Consider the following 21,174-nt stretch of genomic DNA (forward strand, 5'->3'; position numbering starts at 1 on the left):
ATTAATGATTGTCACCCTGAAAAACATGGATAAAACTGACATTGTATAACAATATTCCTTTGACAGAGATTTATTTCAGACCACTGGCTCAGACTAAGATAGTATTTTTTTTAATCACTGAGATTTCCTCAGATACTGAGAGGCAATGTACATAACATTATTACTTGTTGCTGATTTCAAATGCACAAAGTATTATCCACATTGACAATCATTCTGTGTAGAATTTCTGATGGTAAGTTTTTCCACTGAACTGTACCTATGAAATATAAGCATTTTAGGATATTCATCCTCAATATCAAATTCTGCTGATGTCATGATACAGAAGTTTCATGAATCAAGATGTATCACAATACCCATGTGAAGGTTTGATATGTATCACGATATCATTTTTCGCTGCATTATTCTATAAATGTTGTTAAAATTTCAATGTTACTATTTCATATTTTATAATTGTCCATGAACATATGGACATGTTTGATTATCAAAGACTGAACAGTTGTAATCATCCATCTTTGTGCATCATAATGATCAGTTGAAACATTAAAAAACATTTTACGACTGCAAAATGTGAATGATACATAAATATATTCAAATCAGTAGTTTGAACACTAAATATCGATACAGTTTTCATTGTATCAACAATTGTATCTTATTAGAAAAAGTGTTGATGCATCGGTGTAAGTGGCAACCCTGTGAAATTCCTAATTCATTTTACAAAATCTTATTAAATACACAAAATGGACAATATGTCATAACACTGGAAAGGTAGTCTTTAGTGATATGTATGAAAAAGTCAGCAACAATATTGAACAATTGTAGTGATATATACAGGCATAAGTGGGATTCCTACACAATCCCCTATCCCCACACAACCAGTACGTACATGTGCATAACCCAGACTTGTTAGTTAACATAGGAACAATACAATTAAGAATACTAGATAAATCACAAGAAGACATACCGTCAAATCCGTTTCATTGTCATACATGGACCCAAGTGCTTCATTTGCCAGTCTACTCATACAAAGCAGTGACTTACACAGTTCAGCCAGTGTTTACCATTACTGAAATCTTTGCAGTAACCCATCATTTTGAGAAAAAAATCCCATAGTTTCAGTCTTATGGGTATTGACATTCATACCAGTTACAGAACAAATCTTTTCCAAAGCACCTAATGTTTGTTTAATCTGTACTGTAGATTAAGCAAGAGTGGAAACGTTACACAAGTATATGAGCAAATACATGTATCATGAAATGATAATTCATACCAAAATCCATATTTACTTGTAACCAGTACAAGCAATACATTAGTATTCAAATATTAGGAAAGTATGGAATATTAGTTTCATCATGTATCAGTAATAGCTTAGACAAGACTCCTGTCAAAAGCAGTAAAACTTATTTCACAGGCATTCTGTTGAAAAAGGTGTAAGTCATGACCACACGATTTTACAGATGTTCTGAAGTTAAAATCCTAGCCTGAAGTAATCAGAACTCAATGTAAGACAAACAATTCACTAGACAGGTTAATAAATTGCTTTGATGAGGTAAAGATGCCATCACCTACAATAAAATAACATTATGCTGACACCAGTTAAGGTCATTATGCAAACACCAGTTAAGGGTCGTTAAAGATCCAGCCCAGAGTAAGTAATCAAGCTGGTCATTGAAGTTGTTATGGTAGGACACACCCCAGTTTGTTTATTCTGTATTTCATTGCCTATTGTAGGTTACACACATTTTTGTATCAGTCAGCAAATCATAATCTTTGTATTGTTTCAATTATAGTTAAATAGTCTCCACCTTCATTTGTCCATCAGTAGGGTTTAGACTCTCAACACAGGTCAGCTCTAGCCCCAGCCCAGAGGGTTGTACGGACTCTCTGTGGCCACCCTTGTTACTCTATCTCTTGTAAATAAAATTGTAATTAGCTTCTTGTGACTTCAGACTCTTTGCTGAGTTAATTCCTCCAAGCAAACCAGCACACCAGTTAGATAAGGGATTTCACTGGTACCCTCACTTGGACCAAGACCCATATCATAACACATGCCTAAAACAGTACACTCTGATCACTTCCATAGTCTTAATTAATTGATAAATGAAGTTGAAGAATATCTGTGCACTTAAAATTCAGCACTGATAAGTGCCAATCTGGCAAGAGATATAACCTGAAGAAAGTGTGTTTGTCTTATCATATGCACTAAATTTGGAATACACAGATATGATAATGAGAAGAAACAGACCTTGTGAATTCTGAAGCAATGCCATCTTAACCTGGAGACAGGTGCAAATACGGTTTCAAGTCATTTTTCTGCTAACGACATACTACAACTTACATCTTTTATACAAAGTAGTTCTTACTTTCCTATTTCAGAACCATCTACTTAATAAAACTTGAGTGCATTTGGATGTTATTTATTCTTCAGTATCACAATGTTCCAACGAAACTCCAAATTCTGCATTCATCTTTAGTTGATAATAAACTGATTTGACATGGAGCAACTGAATTTCTGAATCTAATTTCTTTTGATTTTTTTCTAACATTTGAATTTCAAGTTCGAGCTTTCTTTGTTCAAGTTTGATCCTCTTGGTGTCCTCAATGGTATTTTCATACGTAGCCTCAGCTTGATTGCGTCTTTGCTTTCGGCTTTTCTTTATCTCTGTAAGCATAAGGACAGATGTATTTGACATGGTAGTGTACAGTTGTTCTTCAAACAATGGTCCAACTTATCTTCTGTTTGGGTGACAACTTTGGATGATATTCTGTGCAAATATTTTACATTTTGGTAGTATTGTACTAGTATTATGGTAACCACATTACAACTGTGACAATAATGAAATATGCAGATTACTTCTTTGATTGTTGTTTTACATGCATAAGTAAACTATTTCAAATGTACCATCTGAATTGCTTTCCTGCTGTGGCACTGCCCTTTCATCTTGTGTTTCTTCACCTACTAGGCCTGTAAAAGATGGAATCATAATTTTTTATTTCAATAATTTAAAAGAAATTCATATTTTATCCGAACACTGATATATGTTTTTTTTTCAAATTAAAGGAATTAATAATTTAACAACACAGGTAATTGATAATGTTTTCAGTTGAACACAATGAAGACTTAATGTATCGTGGTAATGAAAATTCTGAGTTAAGGGAGACAGATGTTTGATGTTGTGCATGAGATGTATATACTTTTACATGTAAATAGTACACAGAGACAAAAAATGTTTGGTTTACCTTGTACTGCAGTGCCAGTTTCCTCACCAGTGGCATGGGCATCTGAGAAAAGAAAAGCAAAAATTATTTTTAACATATTTTAAATTGCTTCAAGTCAGCACATTTGAATGCCATGAATGAATAATTTTCTTCAAGTTTATTCTTTGACACACATTAATCGTTTCCTAAATACTTTGGCACTGATGTAAAGCACAAACAATGTTTTCTTTACTATGATCACATACACAGCAGGCTGTGTCTGATAGTAAGTACTTGATATGTCCATGAAGATAGTGTCCGCAACTTTTATCTTATTTCATAATGTCAAAATTTTAAGTGCCACCACATGCATCAGGATTATCAGAATATTTGCACAAAGTTCATATCAATCTTTAAAAATCTGAAGAAAAAACCTACTACCTAACAACATACCATCAGTGTCAATGCCATGATCCAGGCCATGAATGCCTGGCCTCCCTTCCAGTGACTGGGAGAGGGCCTCATCTGCACTTGTTAGTGTTGGTGGTGGAGGCCCTCCACCAGTTACGGACATTGACCTCTTGAGGCCATCTATCCTTGCCTTAGCTGTAATAAACAAATTGCAGTTTAAATTCAGTTATTGTTACACATATTAGTATTTGGAATATATCTGAATCATAAATAATGACCATTGAAATTGGCATGTGTTCATGTGTTATGAAGATAGTAACAGTTACTTTCAGTAGTAAATTAACAACTGCCCAATGAACAGTCATGGATGAAAACCACACCTACAGCAATTTCAATCAGATATGAAACAGTACCTCTTTGCTTCAAATTGAAGTACTTCTTCTTGACCTCCACTGTCTCTCTTTTGGCATTGATGTGTCTACTGAAATTATACAAATAAAGGCTCATAATATAAGAAAACATTTGTAAAATATGTCACAAATTAACAAACGATCATTTGAATACCTCATGTCCTCTTTACATATTTAGTCATTCTTATTATTACTTATTTTATTTCAATTAGTTCTTTATGAAGATATGTGCTTATTTTCGTTAAAGTGGTGGTGGTGTGGTATGTTTTGTTTCCATTCGAGATGTTTTTTTCATTCAAGACCAGAGCCCCCGCACAGCTAAAACTTGTAGCCGATTTCCGCGTAATTGGCCAATCAAAATGGCACTGACGCTAAACGCACCAATGAAGTGATTTATGTAAGTTTAGACTTGGGGAAACCCCACGTATAGATACGGTGTAATTATGCATTTTCTTGGGGAGGAGGGTTAATTACCCATCGCTATTTACAGTAAATACAGGCACTGCTTTGAACAGCTGATGCAGTTAAATAATGCCAAGAGCTTGAAAAATAAGGGACCGTTCACAATATCAGGACTGAGGTGGTGTGTGATGAACATTGCACGGAGCGTGTGTGTGGGAGGTTGACTGTTTTGTACATGACATGCAGAAGATTTGTGTCGGGGGTTGGAGGATTCTTTGGTATTTGCTTCAAGAGACTGGTTGTTGTGATAACATGGTAGCTAGTGAATCAGTGATGTGGTGATATTTCTGGGAGGAATAGTTAATGTGCAGAGCCTGAATATGGAAAGATGATGAACAACTTACGCGTTTAAGGTGTTCGTGACTTCTTGCCACCCATCGCTACGCTGTCGATGGATGGACTTTGCTCCACACCCTTTGATGTCTCCAAAGAGAGTTCTCTCTCTCTGGAGTACCTCTTGTATGAGGCAAATCTCCTCAGCCTCCGACCATCCTTTCCCACGTTTTTTCAAATCGGACACACCCTCGGTTGCCATTGTAAACAGAGCAGACGACAACATCCGAGTCGTTCTTCTTACCTTTCCTGACGGAAGAGTTCCAAATTGCCGCTTGTATCATAAACAAAGAGTACATTGAGCATACTCAAGCCGAGCTTGAGTTGTACTCAGCTGAGTACGTGCTCAAAATGTTTTATAACCTTTGCTTGAGTACGAAACTCGGCTGAGCGCGATTTTGAGCATGAGCACGAATTTGAGCATAAACTTGAGTTGAGCACGAAATTTTGTTTATAACCTCGGACCCGGGTCAGACGTATCCTTAAAGAGATCAGTGCCCCCCTCCCACAGGACAAAGCGTGGGACGCAACAAACAACCCATACGATAGACGGGCCTACGAACGTATTTGTAATGAATTCGAAATAAACCCGAAGACGGATTGGCGTTTGCCGGGGCCGAACCACGGGTTGGGTATTCCTTCTGATGGCGTGCGATCAGTGAAAGAACTCAGTGATCTTATACTGAAACAAGGTAAACTACGCCCGGACTTTGCTTTGTCGAGTAATGAATGGAGGGATGATCGTATGAACTTTAAAGGTGGTGTTGCTTTCACAGTCCAGAAAGTGGAGCAGTCAACCGCAGACGGGTGGAAAATGTTCATGCTGGACACATCGAAAGGATTCACTCGTGCTGGTATAATACGCTTGAACGACTCGATTCGAACGTACGTGTGGTCGCTGTTGGGTGCGCAGTCACAAACGCGTTCCAACATCATCGGTAAGGGAACTGCTTACGACGCTCAGAAACAGTTCGTTGCCAACGTTGAGGATGCTATTAATTCTCCAGTTGATCTCCCGCGGGCCATCGAACGCTACCAAAACGTGTTAGAATACGCCAGATCGAAAGTTAACTACGTGTTCGGTGTGGGGCTGTATATGTCTCCGAGTGATATGCAACTGAGAGTAAAAAAAGTGGTGGGTTATAACAACAAAATAGTCATAGCCACGGCGGACCAAAAGTTGGGCATCAACCCCGATATTAACACCCCCTATATCCCACACATCCCACCACGTGAAACGGGTATAGTGGAGCCACCTCCGGAGCCTAAAGTTCATGTGGAGGTACCCCCTGGGGGTGTGGGGGTTTCCACCACCTATCAGCAGCATATTGATAATAAAACAGCCCTAGTGGTTGGTGGGGTAACTTTGGGACTTATTTGGTTAAAGATTTCTTAGCCACTACGTACACCAGACCCGCCACGGCGACGATGGCTGCCCACAGGTTTTGACTGAGCCACATGGCAGTTTTAGACAGAGCGCCCAACAACCACGAGACGATGCTACCCAGGATGCCGGGAAGGGCTTCGGCGGCTTTACCAGCCAGTTTAGCTAGGCCTTCCCCGAGTTTTTTAATCCAGTCTTTAACACCACCACCACCGCTGGGAGTTCCACCGCCGGCACTTGGGGGTGTGGGGGCACCCCCCACCAGTGACACCACCAGGGTTGATATGATGAAACCCAATGCAGTTAGAATGCTGGCGATGGTGATCCCTTGCTCCCGGAACAATATCCGAATCCTGTTGGCTAAAGTTGTATCTTCGTTCAGTATTCTATCGATTGTTTCCCGAATGCGACTGATCTGGGATCGAAGATGTTCACGATTCGAGGAAGCGGCTTCCAATCGTGTACGTCTCTCGTCTTCTAAATCACGTATTCGTTCATTGATGCGACGCTTCATATCATCGTCGTCAGTTTTGGTGAGTTTGGTTTTTTCCCTAGCGATGTGCTCGTCGATTTCGTTCAGTTTCCCCATGTTGTTCACGAGTTCTCCACGCACGCGTTTCACGGCTTCATCTAAGCCGCGCAGTTCCCTTACCGGAAAGTCAAATCCCGGTAACGGTTTGTCCCAGTAGGTGCTCAACAGTTTTTCTATGCTGTCCGAGGCTTCTGTAGCACGCTCTGGCGTCATTTCATCTATAGTGGTGAGGTGGGATCTGGTAGCTTGCAGATCTTCTTTAACGGTCTTAGGTATTGCACCACCGTAATCACGCATGTTTAGGTGTTCACGGATAAATTCAGCACCACCATTGCGGCTGGCTAGAGTTGACAAGGCCAGTGGTTTTTTATTGATCTTGTTAAAGAGGTCAACCCCTGGGGCAGACTTAAGACGTAGAACACCCTTTGTATCAACAAAAAAATTCTTATGGTATATACCCTGGGGTTCAACGTAGTTTTTATCGCTTTTTAAACTTTTATAATAATCATTTACCGTTGTTTCCAAGAGTTCTTGGCTCAATGGTGAACTAGTAAATGAGGTCTCCTGCTCATCATCGAATGCCTGGGCACTAGCGCCCGGCATCTCCGTCATATCTATGTCTTCATCCATTAGTATTTAAATATATTTTATTTATATATAACAATGTACGGTAGAAAATTAGATCCTTTCAGAAACTTGAGAGAGCCATTAGGTGCCAGAGCCGTGCGACAGTCGGTGACTATCACCAACAATCCCAGCAAGATAGACCAGAACCAAACTCTGCTGGTTAGATTTCCAAACCTTGGTGAGAATGACCTCATTGTACCAGGCACTGTTCGACTGGCGTTCAATATCACGTTGACCTCCGACAACGACAAACGCGAGCTAGTGCGGAACGTGGGTCGAGCCATCATCAAGAAAACGACCGTCAAGATCAGTGGTAACGAGGTACTGAGCATCGACGACAGCGACGTGTTTCACTGCTACAAGGATCTCTGGAAAAGCGAGAGAGAACGAGTCAATGATGTGTACCAGGGTATCAGCAAATCAACCCGGGCGCGCATAGGATACGTCTTCACGACAGACCAACAAGACAAGCTATCGGACGGTGAAAAGGCTATCGCTCTAGCATACGGGAATCGATTCTGCGTGCCGCTCGACTTCGAGTTGCTCACGGGACACGCGCCGTTTTACCAGGCCGCACTGGGTGATAGGCTTGAATACGAGCTCACGTTTAACGACTATAGCAAAGTAGTGCGTACGCCGAACGGTGATGAGGCCAGTTATGCCATAGACAACATCTCTCTGGAGTTCGACATGGTCACTAGCCCGGAGCTGGCCAGGCAGGTTCGAAGCCAGTACTCTGGGAAGATGGCTATCCTGTACGATCGCGTACTGAGACATAGATCAGTCGTGCGAGATAAGAGCGACACTGTGTGGAATATCAACCTGAACGTGCCGGCGCGATCGATGAAAGGTATCCTGGTCGTCCCCGTGGAGGATTACGATCCATTCCGGAGGGACAGCGAGAAGTTTTTCAACCCCGAGATTGAAAAGGTGGAAGTTACCATCGAGGGCGTGCCCAACCAGCTGTTCAGTCATGGTATGAGGCCACACCAGCAGTGGGATGAGATAAAAAAGCTACCAGTGGGGGATTACATAACAAAGGACCTGGACCTCGGCTCCGTGCAGATCGGTGAATACCTGACCACCAAGTACGCCCTATGGTTGGACATGCGATCCACGGATGATGATAAACTGCACGGTAGCGGGCGTCGTATAGATAACGGCAGCGAAGGGATAACCATCCAGATTAATAAGAAGGCTCAAACCGCTGGTAAGTTGAAATTATATCTGTACGTTATTATGGACGCGCAACTTAATATAGACAATGGGAGATTCGTGCAAGCCATCTACTGATGGGGGGTACCCCCCCACACCCCCCAACAATAAACTGCCCCACCTACCCACTGACCCACACTGCGCTATCATATGCGGGCAGACTGGCTGTGGGAAGACCGTTTTCGTGTTGGATATGTTGGAGGGTTACTACAAGGATGTGTTCGATAACATCGTTATCATGTGCCCTACTCTGAGCATGAATAAAACATACGCGCGACCTTGGGTGATGACGGACCCGGACGTACACAAAATCGACCCTGGAACACGCCTGCAGGACTGGTTGAAAGCTCTTCACGAGAAATTTAAAGGGGAACCGACGCTGTTTATACTGGACGACTGCAGCGCTAATCGCGAGATAACAAAAAAGAGAGACATGCTATCGTACCTGGCCTTCTCCGGCCGGCATGCAAATCACAGCGTCTGGGTGCTAACGCAGAAGTTCAACTCGGTGTTGAAAGACCTCAGGGAGCAGACGCGATGGGTGGCCTTATTTCACTGCAAGGACAGGGATTCGTTCGAGGAGTGTTTGAGAGAGAACGATGTGATGAGTAAATTAGAACGGGAACGGGTAAAGAAACAGCTCGCTGAAACTAAACACGCTAAGCTCGTACTAAAGACCGACCAACCAGTAGCATATATAGTTTGCTAAGCAAAGCTAAGCAAAGCTAAGCAAAGCTAAGCAAAGCTAAGCAAATGCTAAGCATAGCTATGATATTTGAAGTATTTGTCGTGTGCAACTTAACTTTCATTTCTCTGTGTTTTGTTTGTATCGGGTATTATATAGTTAAAACTAAATCTTACTTGTTATATTATAAGATGGAGTGTGAGGAATTGCTCGAACAATTGTCTGTGGAGGGTTCCCCAACTGGGGATTCCCCCAAGCGAGAGAAACTGGTGGCGTTGGCTGTTGGCGGCAAAGCCAAACATTACTTTGGAGACTACACTCCAGATAAAATTAACAAAATGTCAGCCGAAGAAATCGATAAGCTGTACGCTAGATACGAGGCCCGGCTCGGAGCAGAAATGACAAAGACAATAGGATCGGCTATGACCCAGATGTACACCGGTATTGTGTCACATTTCCTTCCCATTCCACCAGAGCGCCGACTTTACCTGTGGGAAGACCTAGATAAAGACCCTTTTATCGAACACGCCGTGAGCTCTATCAGCTGCGGGCTGTACCACAAATATGGTATGTTGTTGGCTCCAGTGACGGCGGCGATTATCACGGCAAAACATTGTCAATTTGAGAGAAAGAATAATAATAATAGTATAGATGTCCGAGGTGACGGAACCAGTGAGTCCCGAGGTGACGGTGGAGACCCCAGTGGTTTCACAGGAACCAGTGACGGTGGAGACCACTTCAATAGTAACCAGACAGAAGAATCCTAAGAGAGTAGCTGCCGGTAAAAAACGGTGGTGTAACCAACATAAAGTGGCCAACCCAACCCGACTGTTGTTGGCTGTAGGTGTAACTGCTGCCGTGGTTATAACATGGTTATACGCCTCCCACAGTGAGCCACCACCCACCAACAACAGTGGGGGTATGGGGGTACCCCCCACGCCGCCGGCAGGCCCCACTATTGACCCGCATATCATGTTATAATTTAAAATATTTTATATCATATACATAATGTCTGAGGGGAAAACGTTCGTCAACGACGCATACCACGCCACAGTGGTAGCCAGTCTAGCAGTAGGGTACGCTCGGTTGACTAAAATGGTGCTTAAACAACCAACTATCAAGCTAGATTTCAACCTACAGGATATGGGTATGCTCATAATGAACCTTGGTATGGCGATGGCCACAAAAGACATCCTAGTAAAACAAGGAATAATACCTGATAATATAATGAAATAAATATAGGGATGGCCACGATAGCTATGATGGTCGGTGGGGCGTTAGTGAATGCCCTGGCATTTTCCGGGAGTAATTTCCTCTTCTCGAAACTACGAGATGATCACGCGGCTGAAATACAGGAAGAAAGGAAGCGACACGATCTCGCTACTGAGAAATTACAAAGAGCACAGGCCGAGTACGCTAAAAAACGCCTCCAGAGGATCGATTTTATTAACGAACAACTCCAGCGTGAAAACCATGCCGTTCAAACATTCAACGATGTCGATGAAGCAATGAAAGAATACTATCTACTAACTGGTAAACGATTGGAAGCGCTCAATAAACCCACACTCGCTCAGTACTACACACCATCCAAGGGACAAATGAATCGTGAACTGGGCTTCATAGTGTTGGGTATAGCAGCTACTGCGTTGGTTGCTAAGCAATTAAACTAAAATACCTATATAAGTAAACATGAGACCCGCTCCATACCGATGCGAATATATACTTATGGGGAAGACCGAGGCCTGTGGTAGGAAATGCAGGAATCAGGGGTTCTGTTGTTTCCATATGGGAAGTCCTAACTACACGTGTTCTGTGTGTGGTATCGGGGTTAAAGGACACTACTGTTTATGTAAAGCTCACGGAGCGAACGTAGTCAGACATCAACTCATATACGAGAATAAAAAAGGCTACATAAAAGAACGTAGGCGGCTGCTCAAGATAGACTCCAATTAGAGATTATACACACCTACGTATAGCTATGTCTGTGGAAAACATATTCAAATATGAACTGGCCTTATGGGGCAGCTTCAGATTTAAGATAATAGTGGACGTGGTATGGATTAAAGAGGGTGTTAAGTATACTCACCCCTTCGAATGGGAGTGGGATATCGCGTCTCAATACCATATAGAACGTTTTTCGAGTATAAGTGAATACAAGGAATACTATAACCAAGGTGAGTACTGGATTGAAACAGCCACACTATATATTTTACCAGGTACGTGGGACGATTTGACAGAATGTCTAGAATTGTACCCGGCCACCAGAAAATATTTTTTAAGAGTTACTGCCGACCAATTAGACATTGATTCTCTTAGGTGTAAACACTATGGCTACTGTGCGCGAGCTCAAGCGGGCCGCAAAGCAGAGAGGTGTTATCGGGTATTCTAGAATGCGGAAGCCAGCATTGTTGAGATTACTAGGTTTAGAAATCCCTCCTACGGTAAAACAGTTAAAAGCTCAAGCGAAACAGCTTGGATACACGGGTTATTCAAAACTGGGGAAAGCCGGGTTAACCACATTGTTATCACATGCCCCAGTAGCACGTCCAACTGTAAAACAACTGAAAGCCGAGGCACACGATTTGGGTTTAGGCGGGTATTCTCGTATGAGAAAACCACAGCTTGTAGAATTATTACGACAGAATAGAGCTGCTGACCTACAGTTCGTGCGCACTGAGCACGCCGTAGGCAATTATTTGAGAGGTTGGCGCATGCACATTGATAGAAACATAGACATTACAGATATTAAGCCTCTGATAGCTGATAAGGTCAACCAGGAACTAAATAATCTAGGAAGTATCAAGTTTCAGATCACAGTGAAAATGTCACTCGATAAACAGGTTGGGAGTACCACTGAGTATGTTCAACCTTACTTCCGAGGTAAACAAGAGGTCGTCACACATGCAGAGACCATTGACACATCAATCGATAATAGTTTTCAGCAGATACGAGAATACCTAGAACGCTACACACACATGGGGTCCGGGTGGGCTGTAGATAAAATCGATAATGTCTATCTAGATATAGCTAAATACGTGCCGTTCAGAGGTGGGTCATACCTAGCCTTGCCTCCTTACTATAAGAACAAACAAGCCATAGTAAACGTTAAGAATAGAGGAAACGATTGCTTGAGGTTATCTATCAGGTCAGCCTTATTTCCAGCTGCCACTAATCCGAACAGGCCTTCTAATTATCCACAGGACGATGGGCTCAACTGGGATGGTATAGATGAACCCACCCCAATATCCCAGATCACTAAAGTAGAAAAACAGAATAATCTGGCTATAAATGTCTTTGGACACGAAGGTAATACAACAATAATACACAGGGTCAGCCCGGTGAAGGATTGTCAAGTTATTAATTTATTCATGATTCAAAAAGGTGAAACGTATCACTACACGTGGATAAAACATCTCAGCCGGTTGTTGCACGACCAGTCGAAACACGTTGGGGAAAAACACTTTTGTGTACGATGCCTACACTGTTTCAGTCGGGCCGATTTATTAGAATCCCACCTGGAGGATTGCCAAGGTGTTGGGCAGACGGCCATACGAGTCGACATGCCTAAGGAAGGTGAAAATATCCTAAAATTCGACAATCACAAGAATCAAATGTCTGTGCCTTATATAATATACGCCGACTTCGAAGCCTTAGTGGCTGCCGCCGGCGAGGCTCCCAGTGGTGCCTTCACACACAAAACACAAGAGCATATAGCCTGTTCATTTGGATACATTGTCGTCCGTTGTGACGGGGAAACGAAAGCTCCGGTAGTGTATAGGGGTCCTGACGCGGCTGAAAGGTTTCTAAAGTGCTTGCAGGAGGAAGAAAAAATTATTAGGAATGCATTGTATAAAATCGCTCCAATGCGTATGACCAGAGCCGACAAGATAGCTCACACCAGTAGCACTAACTGTCATGTGTGCGACTCGCCACTTAACGGTGATTCGGTGAGAGATCACTGCCACATAACTGGTAAGTATAGAGGCGCCGCTCACAACGCGTGCAACCTCAAGCTTAAAATCAACCCTAAGACAATAAACATCCCCGTTGTCTTTCACAACTTGAGAGGGTACGACTCACACTTGATCATGCAGGCCATCGCGAAAATCGATGGTAATATATCGTGCATCCCCAACAACATGGAGAGATACATCTCCTTCAGCTTAAACGGACTTAGGTTCATTGACTCGTTTCAATTCCTCCTGTCGTCACTCGACAGTCTGGTCAAGGCCAACAATACCTTCCCTATCACAGATCGATACACAGACGCCGAGACTAGACACCTGCTCATGAGGAAGGGCGTATACCCATATGAGTACATGGATAGCTGGGCTAAGTTCACAGAGACCAGACTACCTCCTATCGACTGCTTTTATAGCAAGCTGAATGAGGCGTCCGTCTCACGAGACGATTACTCGCACGCGATTAACGTATGGAATAAACTGGGTTGTAAGAACCTGGGCGATTATCACGACCTGTACTTGAGGACAGACGTACTGCTGTTAGCCGACGTGTTCGAGACGTTTCGGCGGACCTGTTTAAAGCAGTATAAACTCGACCCCGCATGGTATTACACCAGCCCAGGTCTGTCGTGGGACGCCTTGCTTAAAAAGACAGGAGTTAATTTAGAATTGCTCACAGATTACGACATGCACCTATTCATTGAGAAAGGCTTGCGAGGTGGGATTTCCATGGCATCCAAACGATACGCTAAAGCAAATAATCAATACGTGAAAGGTTACGATCCTAACAAACCAACCAATCACATTCTCTACCTCGACGCAAATAACCTGTACGGCTGGGCCATGAGCCAGTATCTACCTACAGGAGGATTCGAATGGGTACCAAACGTTGATGTTATGAGCATTGCACCAGATTCGAACAAAGGGTATATCCTCGAAGTTGACTTAGAGTATCCCAAGGCATTACACGCATCACACAACAGCTATCCCCTTGCACCCGAACGTATGAAGGTTAACACAGACTGGATGTCTGAGTACCAACATAACTTGTCAGGTGGTCGTGTGGCGGACGTTGAGAAACTCGTGCCTAACTTAATGAATAAGACCAAGTACATAGTTCACTATCGCAACCTACAGCTGTACCTGTCATTGGGTATGAGGCTGACTAAAATACACAGGGTGCTCATGTTCGACCAGAGCCCATGGATGGAGCCCTACATCAGAATGAACACAGACCTACGAAAAAAAGCCACCAGTGATTTTGAGAAAAATCTCTACAAGCTCATGAACAACTCGGTGTTTGGTAAGACTATGGAAAACCTGAGGAAACGCGTAACCGTGAAACTGGTTAGATCTAGTGAGGAAGACAAGCTCAGGAAATTGATAGCCAGTCCGGCATTCAACCGTAATAAAATATTCACAGACGACCTAGTTGCCATACACATGAAGAAAAGTCACATAAAATTCAACCGACCTGTTTACGTTGGGATGAGTATCCTCGATTTATCCAAACACCTGATGTACGACTTTTACTACAACGAGCTCAAGAAACAGTACGGCGACAGGTGCGAAGTGCTGTACACTGACACGGATTCCCTGCTGATGGAGATTCGAACCGAGGACGTTTACGAGGACATGAAAAAACACATCGATTTATACGACACCAGCGACTATCCTAAGACCCATACTATACACAGCGCGGTAAATAAAAAGGTCCTAGGTAAGATGAAGGACGAGTGTGCTGGCACGCCAATAGCTGAGTACATAGGTTTGAGGCCTAAGATGTACTCCATATTGAAAGCCGACAATAGTGAGATCCGAAAAGCTAAAGGGGTTAAGAAGTATGTGGTGAAACAACACATCAAACACGCCAGATTCAAGGAGGCTCTGTTCAAGACCCGTACCTTTAGGCATAAGATGAACACGCTTAGAAGTGATGGACATAAGATATACGGACTGACTATAAACAAGACGTCCCTATCGCCTATGGACACGAAACGTTGGATAGCTATTGATGGTATAAACACATACGCGTATGGACATGAAAAAATTTGAGGCTATTTATTACAGCCCGCGTGGATATTGGAAAGGAGCTAGCGCAGTAGATAAGCTATCTAAAATGGCGCGAGTATCACCGGAGAAAGCCAAAGCGTGGCTTGAAAAACAAGCCCTGTGGCAGATCTATTTGCCAGCGCCACGCTACGTACCTAGAAGGAGTTTCGGAATTAACATACCTAATAGAATTCACCAGGCAGACCTACTGTTCCTACCTCATGATAAGAGGTACAAGTATGCCTTAACCTTAGTGGACGTAGCCAGTCGTTACAAGGAAGCCGAACCTTTGACCACGAAAGATTCGGTCAAAGTAGCCAAAGGATTAGAACGCATATACAAACGCAGCCCGCTGACTTGGCCAACAGAGCTGCAAGTTGATCCCGGACGGGAGTTCATGGGTGCCGTTTCACAACTGCTAGCCAAACACGATACAAAGGTCAGACGTGGCACGGCCGGAGCCCATCGCAGCCAAGCTATAGTTGAGAGATTTAATAGGACTTTGGCTGAGCGCTTGTTCGGCCATCAATATGCTAGGGAGATGACAACCACTGGAAAACGATCGACCGAATGGGTAGCGAGGTTACCAGAGGTGGTGTCGGCAATCAACCATGAAGTCACCCGTCTCACCGGTAAGAAACCGGCAGACGCTATCAAACTAAAATCAATAGTTGCAGAGTCGGCCGCTCCATTGCGTGGGAAGGAGAAACAGATACCAGATAGGGCCCTAGTGAGGTATCTGTACCAGCCTGGGGAACACGAGGGTGATAGCCGTAAGCGAGCCACCGATCCTATATGGTCGGTCAAAACTTACAACATAGATAAAGTGGATATGAAAGCCGATGAACCTAACTTGTACTACTTGAGGGATGGGCCGGGTAGGGGGTTTGTAAGAGAAGAATTATTGATCGTACCGTACGGCACAGTGTTACCGCCTGCCAATTCACGGTAAACGTGATGGCGTGGCTTTGTAGTAGGGGCAATAGTATCAAGAGCTAAGGGTCCCACCAAAGCCTCATTTAGTAAATGAGGCTTTTTAGAGGGGTTTTTGAAAAGTGTTTTCGGACTATCATTCCCTATACTACTCCATCTAAACATAATATGTTTTGCTCGATATTACATGTAATCTGACATTGTTCAACAAGGATATCTTCAATGCATGGTTTGAAATGAATTGTTTCACCTATAGAAACACATAATAGACACACATCTATCAACGTGATACAGGCATATTGAGAGTCAGTAAACAGCATTGGGTCCTTTGTATGACGTAAAGGGACTGCACCCTTTACGGTTCGGATATACATAAAACCAATTAAGAAAACTATCCATGTACAATAGCAGAGAAGCATCAGTAAAGTAATGCAATACGGATTCATCTGTAATACCCATGACTGCACAGCTGTCTACATAACGAAGGTACTCGAACATGTGTTTGTGTCAATCATCATTTCATATATCCTTCGAGAAAATAGACTCATCAGATAATCATCGTCTCTTAGAGCCCTAACTCTTCATGATCCCTAACTACATGATGTGGGACAACTGATGACAACATCATGTTATACACGAACATACGAAATGACAATTGACAGGTTCCTGTCACTGTCAAACCTTTACAATGTCAGCTATATTTTACCATAAACACTTCCATTAAATCACCATGCATATTACTAGTCAAAATGTTAGCATGCTTCCATGTACGTTTTTGTTTATGTGAAAGAATGTAGATGCCAGACGCGTTACTGTTATATCCACCGTCACTCCCACCGAACACACTTACCTTCCGCCATTTTGCGAGTAAAGTCATGTGACTTGATGGTGGAATGTAAAATATGTGCAGGAAATCAAATACGAAAGATAATACTGTATAAAAGGACCTCTTTTTAATAGCACTGTTATCGTGGTGCTATAAAATAACACTATCTCAGGTTCACTATAGAAACACGTATTCCTTTTATCTGCTTCTCTTTCCCAAAACCAATTTTAAAAATGCAAGATATTTCATTTGATTTGAACACACATTGAACTGTCAGCATTGAATCAGAGACCAGATAACAAGCGTGTTACATAGTCTTTCATTCATTAGATACAAGGAAGGGCATGTATGCCCTAAAACATATATTGTGATTTCCATACAGTTGATTTCAAGTAGTTTTGGCTGCTTTTAGCAACATTCCTGGAATATCACAGCGAGGGACAACAGAAATGGACTTCACATATATAATGTGCTGGTCATCGAATTCATAATTGCAGTCACTCCCATGGGCGGAGCCCTCATCTAAAAAGCTCCACACACACGCACACAAATCCAAACTCTACCATAAAAGCTTAGGCAGACTACTCATCGCCCTTAAAACCCCTTCTGAACAATCCAACCTCTAAACCACTAAGCCAATTCCGCATCTAACCTCTATTATTCCAAATTCATGCCCCACACCATGGTATTTCTTAAATTATTATTCCAAGGGCTGGGCAAATAGTTCTAAGCCTACATAATTTCGAGACTTGTAACACTAACTAATCTTAGGGGTGTGTTGGACAGTGTTCTTCATCAGCATTGCAGTTATTTTACTCATATAGATCAACTAGTTCGAAAGCAACAGGTCCTTGAAGCATACTTGGGTCTACGTACGAGTACAGCACATTCAAGCTGGTCATTACCAGCATAGCGTTTTCCACGGAGATGTTCCTTCAATTTTGGAAATAAAATTTAGGTGAAAGTTGCTTGGGGCGTCAGGTGAATATGGGGGATGAGGAAGTTTTTCGAAGTCACACTGATGTTCAGCAAACTTTGCCAACGAGGCATTGTCATGTAAGATCAGAACTCCAGTCCTCAACACCTCACATTGTACCCAGTATACTTCAAGATTAGTTGGTGTCACCAGTCTAGAAATTATGTAGGCTTAGAACTAGTTGACCAGCCCTCGTACAAACCTCACCACTACTAAAATTAAAACTGCAGAAATGACAGCCATCCTCACTGCACAGCACCTAATCCCCACCCTACCCCAAACTAACTTCCACACCTACAAGGCAGAAATCAAGCAGTTCATTAAATCCAACATGATATAATGAACCATTAAAAACGCAGTTGGTATTTGTTGTCCTGGAACTTGCAAAATTTCTGTTGAAGATTTTTTTACCTGCGATACAGAGGATGTATGGATAAAAGGCTTATATTCTTGAACTTTTCAAGTTTGAGTCCCAGAGACTTCCTCTTTTATGAACTTTGATGCTTAAAACTGAACCTTTGACATTTCTCGTAAAAACAAACACATTCATGAAACGCCTTGTGCACGCGCGTTACCTGCACCCATGCCCTATAAATTTTGTCACAGGGAATTGTGACTCAGGTTCTTGCTATGGTTAGTGGTGTTTCTTCAGAGGTGATGATTGTCAGGCACTGTAATGTGCGTCCATACACCATTGGTCAACTCAGATGTTTCCTGGCCAACAGAAGTGATGCATTTGTCCGCAACCTGACGTACTTCCTTTGACAACAGCTCGACATGACAGCAATATCTGAGTCTTACACTTACAGTGCAAAGATGCCTTACGCAGGTTTAATATATCCTTTGCAGATGTTTAGAAGGGGAGGTGCCATGACGAAAGACAAGTGCTATAATGACACCGACACTTCAACATTAGTGGCAGCAGAGCCCATATAATAGACTCTGGTGGCAGACCATTTCTCAGAAATCTGTGTCTTCCAATGCCCCCAGAGACTACCTTGCAGTGTACAGTGGACACACACAATATTGACTGCAAGTGACCCCTCCTTGTTTTGATGTTGTTGCGTCACTGATGTTGATTGGACATTTCTTGATAAAGTTATCTCACTGCCAAGGCCAAGGCCACCTACCACAATCCATTCACCTCAAACATGTCACCCCCAGCTTTGGCCCTTGTCTCACTGCCCTCCTCGCTCGAAAAACGGCCCATGTTTATGCACACCCCTAGAAGTCATCTTCCTTCAAAGACACCGGTCAAAACACAGACCCGTCCCCAGCTTCTTGTCTTGAGTACATAATTGTTGAACCTTTGAGACTAATGAACCTGATTCTTCAGTCACTGTCAAGCAGTTGAAAAGTCAAGTTGTTCAACTCCGCAAGTTAGAGGAGTTCCCGTCCCTGGATACTAGGAGATTGGAACACTACTGCATACGCTCAAGGTTTTCTGTAATCTGTGTTGTGATATCGTACTAGTGTTTTTTAAAGTTACCATGGATATTTGTGTAGTGCAGGCATGTGAAGTAGAATGGGAGTCCCTGTGGAGATGGTCGCCCCTAACAGAATCCATACCATACTCTGAGCTCCTTCAGAATATCATCAATCGTAACCTAACCAGGATTGAATTTGTAAATGTTGTGATCTTGGCGAGACTGAAGATGAATTTCACTTTCTAATGAATTGTAACCTCCATACAGATATCCTTGCTGATATGATTAAGAAACTTTGTTACAATTCACTGTCACCATTATCTGCCTCAGACCTCTTCATTGCTATAGTGAACGAAAATATTAACTGTAACGCAATACCCTCCGGGGTTTTGAGTATGTATGAACGTCATCTAAACCATTGTTCGTAACTGCATTCAGTCAAAGTAATAACAATAACATTTTTTGTACAAAACTGCTGATACCCCTGATATATGTGTACAGTATCGATGACCACCCCTACCTATCCAGCACAAAAAGGATGGAAGGGAGATCACTCAAGCTGGACCTATGACTGAGACGAAGTCTAAAGGAGGCAACTCTGCAAGAATAAACTGCCTCACGTTCAAATATATGTTAAAACATTTAAACAACAGATAAATTTTTCGACAGAATTTGTTTTCGCAGTTTTTCATCCTATGCATGTGTTCATGATACCTCGAGTCTGTTTGCCGTGAAAACGTACCGATGAAGTTCACTTCAAACTAAAGGTAAACCAGGGTGAAACTTAAATTATGAATCCCCATAATATTATCTTGCCAATTAAAATTTAAATCCCAGAATTTTATTGAACTTGGGATAAAAGTTGCTTAACAAACAATCATAGATTTGAAAAGCAGTTATTGGTTTGTATTACATGGGGTAAGTGCACTAGTTGGAACAGTGAAGCAGAAGGTAGTGCGGAATATGATGAGCATTAAGGAAGACCAACTCAGCTTGTTCTCAGTGTTTCATTTAATGTGCATAACCCCTTGTAATGCCACCGAATTCAGCGATTGGAAACTATGATAATTTGTTAACAACTTTTATCCAAAGTTGAATAAAATTCTGAGATTTAAATGTTCAGTTGGCAAGAGAAAATTATGAGGATTCGCAATCTTAATTTCACTTCATTCAATTTACTGTATTGCTTAAAGTGAAATTCATCGGGTACTGTTTCTCTGCAAAGGGACTATACAGGTTGAATTTTGTCATATTAACAGAAACTGGCCAAAGTAAGGAGTCTTTCTGGATGCTCTTAGTTTCGAGAATTAAAATATGACAAGTTATATCATGAAAATTGAATTGTATTTTAAGTATGTAACTCTAACTGTATGAAACAGTGAATTTGTTATTTTTGAACCTGTTGACAGTGCTGAAAAGACAAGTAACTGCTAATGCCAGCCTGTGTTCGATGATAACAGTGGTTGATGCACCAGGTCAGGTTCAGGTGTGTACTCCTTCTGAACTCTTTGGAACACCCACTGAACGAATGTTCAATCCCAAGTGGTAACCCCAGTTGTGTTGCACATTGACTTGTGTGCCATCCTGAACCAGCTGATCAAATGTCTCTTCTTGATTTATAATGATGATTATTACAAAGACAGAGCCACAAACAAGTATGTGTATGACCTCATGATGATCCTGCCATGCTTAAGAGAAGCAATCCCGACTAGGAAATGAGCAACGAGCCAGTGGGACAAATTGC

The 21,174-nt window shown here is 42.3% G+C and overlaps 2 protein-coding genes across 2 annotated transcripts in view; both read right to left on the reverse strand.

Annotated features, from left to right (window-relative positions):
- The window catches only part of LOC137296052 (rabankyrin-5-like), a 57,565-nt gene extending 40,497 nt beyond the window's left edge, over positions 1-17,068 (reverse strand). Inside the window, exon 1 of the mRNA XM_067827705.1 lies at positions 17,052-17,068. Coding sequence (XP_067683806.1) covers positions 17,052-17,061 — 10 coding nt within the window. The 5' untranslated portion in view covers positions 17,062-17,068. The remainder of the gene's footprint in view (positions 1-17,051) is intronic.
- On the reverse strand, positions 42-5,013 carry LOC137296060 (uncharacterized). The gene is made up of 6 exons (XM_067827716.1): positions 4,823-5,013; positions 4,020-4,087; positions 3,649-3,801; positions 3,238-3,279; positions 2,900-2,962; positions 42-2,659 (listed from the first exon to the last, which is right to left on the reverse strand). Exons 1-6 carry the CDS (start codon positions 5,011-5,013, stop codon positions 2,415-2,417), a joined length of 762 nt encoding a protein of 253 aa, XP_067683817.1. The 3' UTR covers positions 42-2,414.
- Positions 17,069-21,174: the final 4,106 nt, after the last annotated feature.

Source organism: Haliotis asinina, chromosome 1 (assembly GCF_037392515.1).
Source record: "Haliotis asinina isolate JCU_RB_2024 chromosome 1, JCU_Hal_asi_v2, whole genome shotgun sequence".
Taxonomy (NCBI): Eukaryota; Metazoa; Mollusca; class Gastropoda; order Lepetellida; family Haliotidae; genus Haliotis; species Haliotis asinina.